At 46.3% G+C, this 15847-nt stretch overlaps 1 protein-coding gene across 1 annotated transcript in view; it reads right to left on the bottom strand.

Annotated features, from left to right (window-relative positions):
- The window catches only part of DNAH9 (dynein axonemal heavy chain 9), a 299454-nt gene extending 292205 nt beyond the window's left edge, over window positions 1-7249 (bottom strand). Inside the window, exon 1 of the mRNA XM_027131074.1 lies at window positions 6740-7249. Coding sequence (XP_026986875.1) covers window positions 6740-7156 — 417 coding nt within the window. The 5' untranslated portion in view covers window positions 7157-7249. The remainder of the gene's footprint in view (window positions 1-6739) is intronic.
- Between the last annotated feature and the right edge of the window lie 8598 nt (window positions 7250-15847).

Here is a 15847-nt window from a genome sequence, read left to right as displayed (position 1 = left end):
TGGAAGTGATGTAATGGTAAATAGAGTGATTGGTGCAGATCTCATGGAGAAGGTAACATCTGAACAAAGACTGGGGAGGATAGGGAGAGTGTTGTGCAGACCCTTGGGGGAAGTATATTGAGGGTAGAAGGAACAGCCAGTGCAAAGGCCCTGAGGTGGGAGCATGCCTAGTGTGATCAAGGAGCAGTGTGGAGGTCAGTGAAACTGGGACAGGATTGGCAAGAAGAGTAGGGGTGAGTAAAAGGGGTCAGATCACATGCAGCCCTGTCTGCGGGATTTTGATTTTTACTCTGAGGAATGTAAATCATTGAAGGGTTGTGAGCAAAGGACCAACATGGTCTGACATCTTTTTTAATAGGATCGCTCCAGCTACTGAGTTGAGAATAGACTCTTGGGGGCAAAAGTGGAAAAAGAGATTGGCTAGCAAGTTATTGCTATAATACAGAAGAGAGTGGCTTGGCACAGGGCAGAGTAGAGGAGATAGTAAGAAATGGTCCAATTCTACATAAATTTTGAAGGCTCAGCCAAAATGATTTCTTAACGGATTAGTCATGTGAGTAAAAAGGAGTCAGGATGATTCCAAGGTTTGGGACTTGGGCAACAGGAAGAAGGGAACCACCATAGCTGACGTGGGGAAGAATAACGGTGGAGTTAAGTTCTTGTGGGAAGAATTGGGATTAGGTTCTTGGACACGTTAGAATTTGATAAATCGACTGAACTTCTAAGTGGGGACACTGAATAGGCATCGGATTTGGCAGTTGGGAGCTCAGAGAAGAAAAGTCTGGAGATAACAAAGCTGGTAGAGATAGATGAGATGATTCATAAGATTCTGAAAGGGAATGAGTGCCCCCCAAGGAACTGAGTATATACAGAGAAGATGCCCAAGGAATGAGCCCAAGGGCTTTCCAATGTTAGCAAGTTAGCAAGAAGCGGGGGTGGTACCAACAGGGGAAATAGAAGAAATGGCGATGGTGAGAGGAGGAAACCAGAAGACTGGTGACCTGAAAGCCAAGTGAAGAAAGTGCTGCCAGGAGGACAGGGTCACCATGAGCTGTGCCAAAGGCTGCTCACAGGTCAAGCAGGAAAAAGACTGAAACATGGCCATGTGATTCAGACAAGTAGAGGTCACTGGTGACGTTGACAACTCTTTCTTTTCCATGCAATGTGGGGGTAGGAGCCTGACGAGTGAGGAAAAGGATAGGACATAGCAAGACTAGACACGAAGTCTAGACATTTCTGCTCAGCTTCACGAGGGCTGGTATACGGTAGGCAGGGAGTTGGAGTTCACCAGTTTTATGGTTTTGCCAAAGACGTACGACAAAGCGAGACAGAGGCCGTGATGATAATGATGGAGCACTTGAGCTGGGTAAGGGGGGAAGGACGTGGGTGTGGAGGATGGACAGAGGGCAGGCGGCAGGATCAACGGACTGCAGGTCCCAGCAGGGTCACAGGCTTGTGGTAGGGGGCTGCTGGGGACAGTGAGCCGGAAAGACAGGAGTAGGGTCAGAGAAAGAAGTGCCTGGAATTGGATCACCAGGGCGTGGTCTGGTAATGCAAGGACTGGGAACAGCACGGGAAGGGGTGGTGAAGATAGGAAGGGTGACAAGGTCAGCGGAGGAGGAAGGTTCAAGGGGCCCAGAGGCCGGGTTAATGAAGGATCACTTATGTGTCTATTGAAAGAGCCACGTGTTAAGACGGGAGCAACGCTGGGGGAGAGTCACAGCGAGCAGGAACCCAACTGTGGGGAAATGAGGGCAGTGCTATCAATTTATGACACAGCAATGGGGGGAGACGGTGGCTTTGTCTAAAGGCATCAGGTTCAAACTGGACTGTTTTCCACTTGAATCGAGAAGGAGCAAAGAGAAGCAAGGATGCCTGTCTCACCTCAGAAGCAGAAAGGCTGAGTCTTTGGGGAGAGATGAGTTTGGGTTAGAGCAAAGTGACAAGGGTGGGTGACAGGAAGTGAGGAAGCTTTTAAGGGGGATGTAGAGTCACGGTAATTCTTGTCCTTTAGGGAAAACCTACAACTAATGTTAACAGAGCACCAACCTGACTCCACGTTGTATCTATTCCTTTAGCTCTAACCGTTGTGCTTTGTTTCCTGTCTTAATCACGCTGGCTCTGCATCTCTGTAAAAGGATGTTGCCTAGAGCCTGAAACACACATGACAGCCTATTCCCAAGGTTTTGCCTCCCAGGCTTGACCTTTAAAGGTGTCAACAAAAAGTTGCAGAACAGAGAATAACAATTGTCCTGTTGGAGGTTTACACTGTGACCAGACCTTTGTGAACAGCTGCAAGAAGTTTGTAATACCAGCCACACCTCCTCCCCGCCTTCAGTACAAAAGAAGCTTGAATTCTACCTCAGGGAAGATGGTTCTACCAGCCCACCATCTTCTTGGGCTGCTGGCATTCCGATTAAAGCCACTATTCTTTGCCCCAACACCTCCTCTCTCGATTTACCAGCCTGCCGTGCGACGAGCACTACAGGCTTGCCCTCTGTGATGCTAACACACTCTATTCCAAGCGTCCTGATCGGTTATTTTAAATTTCACGACAAGCCTACAAGGTGCTTCGAGCCTGACAGAGGTGAGCTAGCGCGCTCACACCATCCCCACCGAACGCGACAGAACCAGCATTGGAACCCGGGTCCCCCAGACTCCAAATCCCATGCTCCTCTCACGGGGAAAAGGACCCACACTTTTACCGGAAACAAACCTACAGCCTCCCTTCTTCTGCCCTCAACAACCCATCTACCTACGCCCACCGCTGCACTGGCTTAAGGGAAACTAAGGCTGAGGCTACGGAAACGGCAAGGAAGGAAAACCGCAGTACCTGAGGGCAGCCGAATGGTCCAAGATGGCGACAGGGCATGCACACGCAGAGGCGTCGCGACGCTCGAGGAGAGGCGCTCCCGACGCACGCACGGAGGTTCTGCGCATGCCCGCTCCTCCTGCCCCGCCCCGCCCTTGCTCTTCACCGGGCTCTGCACAAGGCACCCCTCTCCTCACCCGGGGAGAAGGTGGCGTTTTCAGAGCAGGAGCTTCCCCCTTCTCCATTCCTTGATTAAAGAATAAAGTTTCTGCTCTGCTGGACCTGGTTTCCTTCATTTGGCACCAGCTGGCACTGGGCAACGTAAGGACCCAGTTGGGGGGTCCACCCGACTGGACACCTGATTAGAAAGGGTGGGTGACACTCCCTCTCCCAAACCCCAAACTTCAAAACAGCATCCAAGTTCCAGAGCTCTAGGAAAAGGAACCTGGCAGCCGTGAATGAAGGGACTGGGAGGAGGAAGAAAGGGAGCAGGAGGGCTGGTTTCTAAGTTCTGGCAATTCTCCCTTGGAAACATTTCCTGGATGCACATTTTACCTTGTGCTAGTGTAATGGGACAGAAAAGTTAAAATTTATAGCTTCATTCCTTCGTTAATATCACCCCCCCACACCCCACCCCCGCCAACAAAGAATACTTTTCTCATCCAGGTGGGATATTTTGGCTTTAGTTAGTTAGGACCAGGAGCACGCAGCCAGGGGCTGATCCATGAGTGGGAGGGGTGCAGGGCCCCGAAGTGGCTCTGGATCAGCTTCAGGGTGTGTGAAAAAAGCGGATGGGACGGCAGTGGTTGCATGGCCCAAGAATTGCTGTTAGAGCTTTTGAGAAACGCAAGTAAAGGCCTCGAGGTATTTTAAAAATAAATTGTTTTATTTTTATTATTTATTTATTTGTTATATTTATTTATATTTATTATATTTATTTATTATTTTATTATTAGGTTTTTAAAACAGATAACACATTTACGTGGTGCAAATTTTTAAAGTACAAAAGCATGACAGTAAAAAGCTACCTACCCCTGTACCTCCCTGAGTCGCCCAGTTCCTTGGGCCTGTGGATTACTCTGTAAATGAATGTTTTTCCTCCCTCCCTCCTTTCTCTTTTTTAGCAGAAACGGTAGCATACTATACGTACAGTTCTAAACCTTTAAGAAAAATTATCTTAAATTGCAGCATTATCCACAATAGCCAAGAGGTGAAAGGAACCTAAATGTCCATCCATGGATGAATGGGATAAAGAAAATGTGGTATATATACATACAATGGGATACTATTCAGTCTTAAAAAGGAAGGAAATTCTGTCACATGCTACCTTGAGAATGAACCTCTTTGAGGACATTATGCTGAGTGAAGTAAGCCAGTCACAAAAAGACAAATACGTCATGATTCCACTTACATGAGGTACCAAGAGTGGTTAAATTCATAGACACAGAAAGTAGAATGTGGCTGCCAGGGGCTGAGGGGGGCACAGGTGGGAGTTGTTCCGTGAGTGTAGAGTTTCAACCATGCAGGATGGGGGGATGGTTCTGGGGATCTGCCACGCAATGATGTGCATGAGGTTGACAGTGTTGTGCTGTACGCTTGGAAATTGCTGGGAGAGTGAATTTTATGTGGGTTTTTTATGCCACCATAAAAATAAAATGATCTTAAGAACGGTTCCATTATCAATCATTACTTTTAATTATAGACGGACCTTAATTCGTTCACCCAGTCCCCTACGGATGAACATTCAGTTTGTTTCCAGCCTCTTTCAATGCACCGATAAAAATTCTTGAACATTTAAGAGTCTGAGGTGTTTTACAATTACTTTCACTCGCTGAACTGCCTTGCCTTGGCCATGACGCCACTCTGAGATGGACCCACTGCCCTCTACGTACACTAGGTGTAGCTCCATCTCGGAACCTTTGTTCAGTCTGCTCCCCAGACCTTGAAAGTTACCCTGCTCTCTATTTATTCTAATCCTTCTCCTTGTTCAGGAGCCAGTTCAGAGCTGCAGGTGAAGCAGGGCTCTCAGACCACACGCATATGTCTGTCCTCTGAACCCAACAGCACTTTTTGTTTTCCATATCAATAAACATTGTCTTTATTCTGTAAATTAAAATCTATTCACCTATTTCACATTTTGTTTATCTTATTTTCTTTTTTAAAATTTTTTAAAGTTTTTAAAAAAAATTTTGTTAAGATATAGTTGATTTACAGTGTGTTAATTTCAAGTGTACAGCAAAGTGATTCAGTTATATATATATTCTTTCTTAGATTCTTCTCCATTATAGGTTATTACAAGATATTGAGTAGAGTTCCCTGTGCTACACAGTAGGTCCTTGTTGGTTATCTATTTTATATAGAGTGGTGTGTATCTGTGAACCCCAATCTCCCAATTTATCCCTCCCCCCCTTTCCCCTTTGGTAACCGTAAGTTTGTTTTCAAGCACTTCTTCCTATCATCACCTTTCATGAGGGAATTTGATCCAAGCTTGGATTCCTGCAGGGATGGTGTTCAGACAACACACAGCAGTAAAGCCATTCGGTTATTAAAATACTTCCATATCCACTGAGAAACCTAGCTTCCCTGGGTCCCCTAGAGCTCCTCTGTCACCCCAGACCCTTCTCTGGAACTCCCCCTCCCCAAAGCCTCCTCATGAAGCAACCAAAGGCCTAACACCTGATGCAGCAGGGAGCCTCCAGGACCCAATGCTAGCACTGGTGCCAACTTTAGGTAAGGTCTGTCTCCACCTCAGTCACACTAGCTTTGAAGATGCTATATATATAGTGAATTTCACAGGTGGGATCTTGTCTTTATTTCTCTGGTGTTCCCCACAGCACCTGTGACAGGAAACATCACACAGCAGGGCATCAAGCCTCCAGGAGCACACACACCCAACTTCCAGGGGCGTTCACTCCTATTCCAGAAAGGTCTCAGCGTCCCAAGAATCTCTCCCGGGCACCCCTGCACTCCGGAGGCTTCTGCTGTGGCGTCACCAAAGCACTCCATAATCCACATCCGGGGAGACCTTCCTTCCTGCGCTCCAGGCCGGCCCCCCCCAAACGCCTGCTGGACATTTCCAACTGGATGCCTCAACTTCTTACCTGGGCACAGGGGTGCCCTCTGGTTCATGAAGGACACGAAAATCAAAACCAAGCCACCTCGCCTTTTTAACTCTTCTCCAGAAGTAAAGAGCGTGGAGAGCCCTTCACCTCCTTCACTGACCCATAGGAAATGCCCCCGGGTCCACCACTCCCGGGCTTTTTAAAAAATAAATTTATTTATTTATTTATTTGGCTGTGTTGGGTCTTCGTTTCTGTGCGAGGGCTTTCTCTAGTTGCGGCGAGCGGGGGCCACTCTTCATCGCGGTGCGCGGGCCTCTCACTGTCGCGGAGCACAGGCTCCGGACGCGCAGGCTCAGCGGCCATGGCTCACGGGCCCAGCCGCTCCGCGGCATGTGGGATCTTCCCGGACCAGGGCTCGAACCCGTGTTCCCTGCACTGGCAGGCAGACTCTCAACCACTGCGCCACCAGGCAAGCCCCCACTCCCGAGCTTTTGCAATGCCAGCTTACAGGGGGGATTCAGAAACGGCGCCTCAAAAAAAGGTCAGGACCCAGGCCCTCTTAAGAATCTAGCCTCGCCTTGACTTTGGCCTGAACGCAGACCAGGAATGAAGCAAGTCCCCCGCGATGGCCTGACTCGGACCCTGCCCCTGCTCAGATTCCCCGCATCTGCCATTTCACGGCTCGCCTCCACATCTCAGGGGGCAGCCCAGGGTCCTAGTTTCCCGCCAGCTCGGCCAGCCGGCCCATCCCACTTTATTCTTAACTCCTTGAGCTCAGCTCCACTCTCCTCTCCCATGGCCCCGCCCCGCCGGCCCCGCCTCCTCCTCCAGCGCAGCCAGTGCGGGGCCACCGACCCACCCTCACCTCGGAGAAGAGCGCGGCCAGATGCTCCAGCGGCTTGGCGGGTAGGTCCCCGCACAGCACTGCTCCGCGGAGGCTGTCGGGCCCCGGCGGCTCGGGCCTGGTGCGCAGGCAAAAAAGCCCCTTAGCACGAGGCGCGCCGGCCTCGGGTCCCGCGCCCAGCCCCGCGCGCACCGCCAGGCCCGCGGGCCCGGGCCGCACCACCAGCAGCGGCCGCGGCCCCTCCGCGGCCCCGCGGCCCAAGAAGGCGTGCAGCAGTTGCCTCGCCTCGGCCGAGCCCGCGCAGCGCTCCCATGCGCCCGCAGTCGGCCGCAGGCTCCGGGCCACGTAGGCCCCCAGGAGTCGCAGCCGCGGGTCGGCGCCGGGCTCCCAGTCCGCGTTCTCCTCAGCCAGCGCGGGAAGCTCCTCGGCGCTCGGCATCGCGCGCGAACCTGCCTGTAGAGGTTTCCCGGGCGACCGGGACGCGGCCAGGACTCCCGCCTCCGCTACCCTCCTACTGGACACTTGACTACTGTTCCCGCCCACTCCGGTCCAATAAGGTAGGAGAGGCAAGGCGGGATAAGGGGCGGGGTCGCGTCGCTGTTGCTAGGAAACCAGCAGAGGCTCAGGTTTCGCGTCTGAACTCGTGGATTAGAGGTGCTCGTGGGTGACTGTTCGGGGCCATGCTTATGGATGAAGCGCATGGAGGGGAGATCAAGGATATAAATGCTGCTAAGGAGCGTGCTGGCTAAGGTCACATCAAATTCTTTAGAGGTGTCCAGACACTGAAAGTATTATGGTTCTCCCACCTACTCCCAAAAGTGTAATTCAAAGTTAAAAACAATGTCAAATCACAAAATACATGTAAGGGAAATCAATCAAATTTTTTTTTTTTTTTTTTTTTTTTGCGGTACGCGGGCCTCTCACTGTTGTGGCCCCTCCCGTTGCGGAGCACAGGCTCCGGATGCGCAGGCTCAGTGGCCATGGCTCACGAGCCCAGCTGCTCCGCGGCATGTGGGATCCTCCCGGACCGGGGCACGAACCCGTGTCCCCTGCATCGGCAGGCGGACTTTCAACCAGTGCGCCACCAGGGAAGCCCCCCAATCAAATTTTTATTTCTTTTTCATGATAACTGAAATATTATAACAGTGGCTACTGAGCATTTAGAATGTGCTGTGCTACTAGGGAACTGGATTTTTCATTTTCATTTTAATTAATATAAAATTAAATAGTCACATGTGGCTAGTAACTGTCATATTAGACAGCTTAGCTTCATAATTTTAATATCAATTATAAGAAAATAAAAGTTTTACTGGCCTGCTTTGTCCATGCCTTGAGTGTGTGCTTAATCTGAAAAATGGGGGCTAAAACTATGAGATCACTGATTTCCATGAGTATGGCAGCAATGAGTTCTTAAATGCAGCAAAGCACTATTCAATATGTAGGATGTTCAGAGCCTCCCTGTCCTGCCCTTTGTCTGCATCTTGTCTTCAAAAAGGGATAATGTGAAGCACCTTTCCTGACCTCAGAAATTAGCATTTGTCACCTGCTGAGTCCTTCTCCATGCTCAGGATATAAATAGCTTGGCCCTTTGCATGCATGTAAGGTGAGAATGGGACAAGGAAAGGGACAATTCGGGCAGCAGGAGGCCTGCAGTTCTGAAATGAGCTCCTCTCTGCCCTACCACCCTGATTTTAGTCACCAATCAGAGACTGCAGAGTTTCTGGGTAAAAAGAACATTTAGAATGGGCTTCAAAGGAATATTAACAGAATAAGCACTTATTAAAGGCAGCTTAGCTAATAAGAGCCCCTCAGGAAAAGCCAGTAGCTAGAAGGTAAAATGATTGATTTAATAATAACTGGGGCACAGGAGGTGCTGTGATGAAGAGTGTCCACCTTACAACATGAAACTTTATGTTTGTAGAGAGTGTTTTGTCAGTTCTGGATTAAACAGTAGGCAGACCAACTATGAGTAAAGGGACAAAGCAGAGGCACTAAAACAATTTTTAAATGGATTTGATAGTTGACATTTCAAAAAAGCATCAGGGAAAAATAGAAATGTTGGGGGCTTCTTACACATATCCTAGTTTTGCAGAGTTTTTATTTTGCATATAGGAAGGCATCCTTATCGTTTTAGTGCTTGGGGATTCCAGATGTGTCAATCCTGCTCGTATTTTGTGTATAGAGTGAATTCAGGGCCATTAAGTTCCCGTAAACTCTTCAAATACAGTTTCTGCCACCCCCACCGTGACCTATTTGCCCTACATCCTCTTTGTCCCTTTGCCGCAACATAGAAACACAGGAGCCTGTGGAGATGACTTGAAGGTGTCTGAGAGTGAAGGCTACTGGACACTGGCAATGTCAGCTTTTGCTTTTTTTTCTCCAGCACCACACCTTAATCTCCATTGTAGAAAGAGATTTGGGAGGCATCTATATGGGACTTATTGAAAACAGCTGACATTGTCTTTCTATTGTGTAATTATGGTATGAAAAATAAAAGTTACAAGTGTATTAGTTATCTATTGCTGTGTAACAAATTACCCCAAAAGGTAGCAGCTTAAAATAGCAATGGACATTTATTATCTCACATAGTTTATGGTGGGTCAGGAAGATGGGAGCAGTTTAACTGGGTGGTTCTGGCTCATGATGTCTCATAATGTTTCAGACAAGATGTTATCAGGGGCTACATCATCTGAAAGCTTGACTGGGATTGGAGGAACCACTTCCAAGGTAGCTCATTAATGTGGCTGGCAAGTCAGTGCTGACTGTCAGCAGGAGGCTTCAGTTCCTCAGCATGTGGAGCTCTCCATTGGGTGCTTAAATGTCTTCATAACACCCTGGCTGCCTTCCCCTAGACCAGGTGATCTGAGAGCAAGACAAGCCCCAATGTCTGTTATGACCTAGCCTTGGAGGTCACACTGTCATTTCTGCAAAAATCCCATTAGTTACAGACGTTCACCTTATTCATTGTGAAAGAGAACTACACCAGGATGTGAACACCAGGGAAGAAGAATCCTTGGGTGCTCTCTGAGAGGCTGGCTACTGCAAGAGGTGTTAAGGAAGATATGAAATTTGTGTAATTGTTGCCATTTTTTAAATTAGAAACTTGAACTTGCTTCCATGAGCATTGCATTTTGTATATCAGATTTTTTGCTTGAAATGACAAGGCATAATTCCTGTTCAACACTTGTAAATAACGATCTCTTTAAATTCTGGATAGTCATCATTGACAAGTTGTGTTCACACGAGCAGGTAGTGCAAAATTTAAAGCCTTTTACAATTATTCAAAAGTGAGCAGTTGGCATTATATTTACAGAATCTTAACAGCTCTTCTTTTCTTCCTTGACAAACGTTATGTTGAGATTTCTTGGGATGCTGCTAATGGATATTGAATCTAAATCAACCTTTCTGTATCAAATATTTGAAAATAATGATGAACTTTTAATTCAAAGAACATGCATGCATTGTTAGAATGGTCTCCTCTCAGCCACCTTGAATGCCCTAAGTGATGATGTCAGACACTCATGGGCAGATATATTGGATACATGTGTAGAAGGAGAGTTCAGGCTACTTGGGGCTCCATCCCGGAGATACACGTAAGAATATTGATTGTTACATTTTGCATAATAGCAAAATTATGGGAAACAAACCAAGTGTTCATCCATGATAGAATGGATAAATAAATTACAGTATATACTATTCATAGAATACAATACTATACAGCAGTGAAAAGGAAAGGACTGTAGTTGTATGCATCAACAGGATGAATCTCAAAAGCATAATGTTGTACAAAAAAGGCAAGTTACAGATGAGTACATTAGAGTACATTTATTAGAAGTTTCAAACCAAATGAAACAAAGAATATTTTTTTCAGGCAGATATACATATGTAGTCATCTAGAGAAAAGTAAGTGGGTGATTATCATGAAATTCAGATTTTGATCCCTTCTTGTTGGGGACAGAGAGGCATGGGATGGTGAGGGGCACACGGGAGCCCCTGGTAATGTTTTATTTCTTAACCTGGCTTATGCCAGGTTATGGGGTTAAGAAATAACCTGGCATAAGCCAGGTTATGGGGTTAAGAAATAACCTGGCATAAGCCAGGTTATTTTCATTTTATCATTCATCTTAAACTGTACATATATATTCTTTACTTCTTTGTATGTATGATATACTTCACAATTATAAAAAAGAAAAAAGGATGTGTCATTTCTTATACTCTTGAGTGTTGTGGGGAGTTCATTTCAGTTACTGGGAATAAATGCTAATAATTCATTAGATTTCTAAAATTACACATCAAATATCTTTAAAATGGTGATTGACCAATTTTACAAATTTTATTTTAGGTCTATTACTGGTGACTTCTTTCTTATCAGCCCTATCTTACTTTACTTCTTGGCTCTGTTCAACCCAGGAGATTCCAGATTCGCTAGTCTCTTAGCTTCCATGACAAGTGTCCTCCTTCGGGCACTTCCTCTCATTCTCTGACTACTCCCGTTTTGCCCATCCTTTCCATATAAGTGTTGCTTGGACATCTCTCAGAGCTTCTGGTCCTCTCACTTTAAAATCTCTCCTTGGATGAACTCACCCATCCAAGGCAGCAATTCTTTCCTTTATACTAATGGCCCTCAAACCCATATCTCCAGCCCAAAGCTAGGGAGATATAACATTTTAGGATAATACCTGTGTTCTTCTCAAAGGTCTGTAAAAACTGTTCCACTGTTTTCTGAAATGCAGTGTTGGAGAGAAGTGTGAAGCGAGCTTGATTTTTGTTCCTTTGTAGGTAACATTTTGAAACCACATGATTGTTTAAGGAATTTTTTTCTCCCTTTTTATTTTTGTGATTTAAAAAAAATGTTTTAGGATAATAGGTAATGTCCCATTAAATTGATTTTTGCCTGAAATTATGAGAGCCCATTTGGTTCTCATAATGACGTGTTTCTTCACAGCAGGACAGATTGTTCTATGGAATCTTTGACTGTTACTTATTTTCCATTTGCACTCTCTGGTCTGGTTTTCTGGTAATGTAAACCGATCGAGTGTGCTAACAATTACAAGTAGGGGATGCATTTTGAAATTCTAATTGAGGTTTTCCATTCCTATATGTTTGGATGTTGCCCTGTGGCTCTTTACTCGGTGGCTTATTGACGAAATGCCTTGGGAGTGTGGCTACAGCCTGAAACAGTCCATTGAATTTCTCAGCAGTTTTTAAATACAGAACAGAGACAATAGCGGTGAAAACCAGGCTATTTCTTTTTTTTTTTTTTATTGTAAGAGCCAAGCACTTAAGAGGGAGAAAAGGTTTATGTTGTGTTGCTTGTTTGGTTTAATTCCAAGAGCTTGGCTTTGAATATACAGGGCAGAGTCTGGAGGATGAAGAGGTTAGAATGTAAATGCTAGGCTGTAGGTGGATCAGAGCGCTTGGCGATCTGATAAGCAGATTTCCTTAAAAGGAAGAATAAGAACTCTTTCTAGGATGGGGAGGACGAGGCTGGGGAGGCAAAGTAGAGGACCACTTGGCTATGACTGTAGAGTTCTTGACAATTTCAGGAGAGTTCAGGGTAGGGGATGACATGACAGCTACTACAGACATACTTGGGTGTCCAGGAGAAGGGACACTTGAGGCTGACTCTCCAGGGAAGACATGGGAAACTGCACACACGTGGAGAAGCCCTTATCCAACCTGGTGCCTGGAGTTAGAGCAGCAGTGGATGAGGGCAGGTTTGAAGGAGAGTAACTAGAGGGCAGCCTTTCAATGCTGCCTTGACCTAGCAGGTTCAGGGATAGGAACTGACTGTTTCCAAGATCGTTGTAGAATGGTTTGGAGGAGGAGAACAGAAATGCTTAGAGGGCCAGCTGTGAGGTCAGGCTGAGGCAGAAAACAGAATAGGTACCCGTATTGCCTAAAGGCCTTGGTGGATGACAGTGTATGGTACAAAGGACCGATGTCCACCCTCTCCTGATGGCTGGAAGGTATACAGGCCTTCAGGAACTTCCAACCCTCTGGAGAAGAGTAAAAGGAAAGAAACCTGAAGACTACACAGACATCAGAAGTGACTGAGTTACCTAGAAATGGCAAAATGCTGTTTTCATCTGCTGCCTGGATATAGGGGTGGATCAGTTCATGGCAACGTGTAAGAAGCCATAGCGTTCATGTGTCAGAACCTGCAAACCAGGAGCCCATGGAGAGATCTCCAAAAGCACATGTCTGCAGAGCCACAAAAAGGGGGTTCTTGGAGGGTCAGCAAAGGCACCAAGCCTGGCAACCATGTCCTCCAGGATAAATAAGATTGCCGGACAAAACACAGGATGCTGGTTAAATTTGAATTTCAGATAAATAATGAATAAGCCTTTAGGATCAGTATGTCCCAAATGGTGCGTATAAGGCTGCATGGGGAAATGAGACATACTTATACCCCAAAATTATTTATCTGAAATTCACCTGGGTATCTTGTATCTTTATTTGTGAAATCTGGCAACTCTACCCAAGTGTAACAGCGTCCCTCTCATCCCCACCTTCCACATCTCATGTGAATTCCATGCCGAGGCAAACTCTAAGAAAGAAACATGTAGTGAAGGAGATTTTGACAAATGTAGTTTCCTGCCTTGTAAAGGACAGTGGTGCCAGATTGATAACAAACGATTTGGAATGAGATATCATGAGGCAATTTTAGCTTTAGAAAAACAACAACAACAGCTCCCCCAGCAGAAAGGTGATTTAACGGACATCGGTTTTGTTTATCTATTTGTTTGTGTTTTCCCCCGGCATCTGTTCACCCTTCTTCTGGTTCACCACTTTTTCTTTGGGGAACTACCCCCACCCCCTGAACCACCTTCTACCCTCCTACCCCCAGCCCAGGTACTTCGGGTAGGGCTCAATTCCCAGGTCTAGGGCTGAAGCGTGTGACTTGGCCTAAGCTAATTGGTTTATTCCATTTGGCAGTCAACGATCTGATGATGGACATGTGATCCCATCAGAACAGCAGAGTCAGACCCAAGGCTTTGGTGTGACTGTTGGGGTAAATAATGCCATTCTAGTTTCTCATGGACTTGAACCTAGGAGGATGTAGGACAGGGCTAATGGGGCCACTTTGGCACCATGAGGAGAAGGGTCATCTGAAAATGGAGCAAGAAATAGAGAAGAGAAAGCAGTTGCTGATGACACTGTTTGAGCTGCAGCCCCTACACTGAACTCTTCATTGATGTGAGCAAAGACATGCTCTCCCCAGGCAGCCAGTCTGAGTTGTGCTTTCTGTCCCTCTTACATATGAGTCACAACTGATGCAGCTGGCAGGGAAAGAAACATTTCTTCGAGATGAAGATGTAAACTGGTAACAGGGAAGGAGTCCATCGGGGAGACACTTGAGGAGAGAAAACATGAAAGGGATTCTTCCTGGAACAATTCCTATAGGACACGAGAGGGGTGACCCTTCAATCGCTTTGTTATATAAAGACTCCAGATCACAGACTCAGCCCTTGCTTTTCACACTGCTTTTGAATCAAGGCAGCGAACCAGAAATTAACATGCGCACATTTTCCTGTGTTTATTCACCATTCAATATTTAATTCCCAGAAGGGTGAAGGAAATACTTAATTAAACATGCTAAACAATAACCATCCTCACTTGCTTTTCACGTGGACTTGTCTTACAAAAATACGCCGTGAAGAGTCGATGAAGCTATTTTTAAAAAAAACGAATTCCTCACATCGCTTAATTATAATAACCTATAAAGTGTAACTGTACATTTTCCACCCCAGGAAACGGGTGGGCAGAACAAGGAAAGCTGCAGAAACACACCTTCTCAGCTCTTTCCTTTTTTTGTGATTGCAGGAATTCTTGGGGCTTGGCATTCACTTTAGTTCTCCGATATGGTCCTCTTGATTTCAGAGGAAATCTTACATCTAAGAGGCCTGGGGTGCTGACCCTTCTGGTGGGATGGGATTACAAAAATTTCTAAATATATATTCAGTCGTGACTGCATGATGGAATGAAGTAGGACATGTATTATCAAACATCTGGAAAATTCTGTTCACCACTGAGCTGGTCATGTAGGTGGGTGTAGGATGAAGAGGGGCCTGGGAAAGAGTTGGGATTTCAAGATGAAGTCCGTACTTCATGGTACCTGGAATTAAGGAGAAGAGAAAAGATCCTTGATTCTCTATCTCATTGTTATTTGCTCTCATATGCAAAGGTAACTCTCCTGATTTTTCTCGTTTGCCTCCAGGGTAGAGGAGGATCTCAGTTCTTTTCTACTCTCTAGGTGACAACCCTCCTCCTAACAGGAGATGCAGAGCCAGGTGGGCCAAGTTACTTGTAGGGTATAACAGACATAGTCCACCAAGAGGACCTTTCCAAGGGGTTAGAAATGAGTGTGCCTGGGAAATATGGAAACGAGCACCCTGGCAAATATGAAAGCAGGAAGATTTTGTCTCTTTTAATGGGAACAAGGTTCATCATGTGAAACCTCATAGGGTGGCAACAAATTCGAGCATCCTGAATTGAAGATGCTTCTTTATTTGGGCCAGATTGTTTTCTGCTACATATTGTGCAGCCCTATCTGAGGAGCTCATTTGGAGTTAGAGCTAAGCTGAATGTCTGTGGAGAAATAGAAGAGAGGATGATGGTTGGCCTGGTGGGTAAACCTAATCTTCACTGTGTGGGCTTGACCTGTGTCATCAGATTCTGAAAGCAAAGCAAAATCAAAGAGACAATCACAATAGTTGCGAGGGGTGAACTGCTCACCTCACTGGTCCTCACGGGGGTCAGAAGCGATTTGGCAGGCTGGTGAGGCAGTGCATGAGGGTGTAGACAGAACCCATGGGAATTCTCTCACACTGGATTGCTCTCCTCCCAAGGAAAGGACACCAGTGCCCACGTCAAGACCAAAGGCTTGAGTTGAGTTCTGAAGTTAACAGAAAGACAGGAGAATATCTGGTCTCCGAGGGAATGGACCCTCACAGAAACTTCCTAGACTAACTCTCATCCTCTATGCCCATCCAGAATCCAAAGAGGAGGACCTTCGGTCTGGACTGACCAAATTCCCTTTTGGTCCTGGTCCAAAGTGAACCCCAGGGTCTCCCTTTCTTCCCATATCCAGAGAAGTCGCAAGGGCAGGGATTTCTCCCAGGGGAG

This window comes from Aethalodelphis obliquidens, unplaced genomic scaffold (assembly GCF_003676395.1).
Source record: "Aethalodelphis obliquidens isolate GAN/ISIS:26980383/991018 unplaced genomic scaffold, ASM367639v1 scaffold38, whole genome shotgun sequence".
In the NCBI taxonomy this organism is placed as follows: Eukaryota; Metazoa; Chordata; class Mammalia; order Artiodactyla; family Delphinidae; genus Aethalodelphis; species Aethalodelphis obliquidens.
Note: the sequence above shows the minus strand (reverse complement) of the source record. Positions and strands in the feature narration are given on the sequence as shown.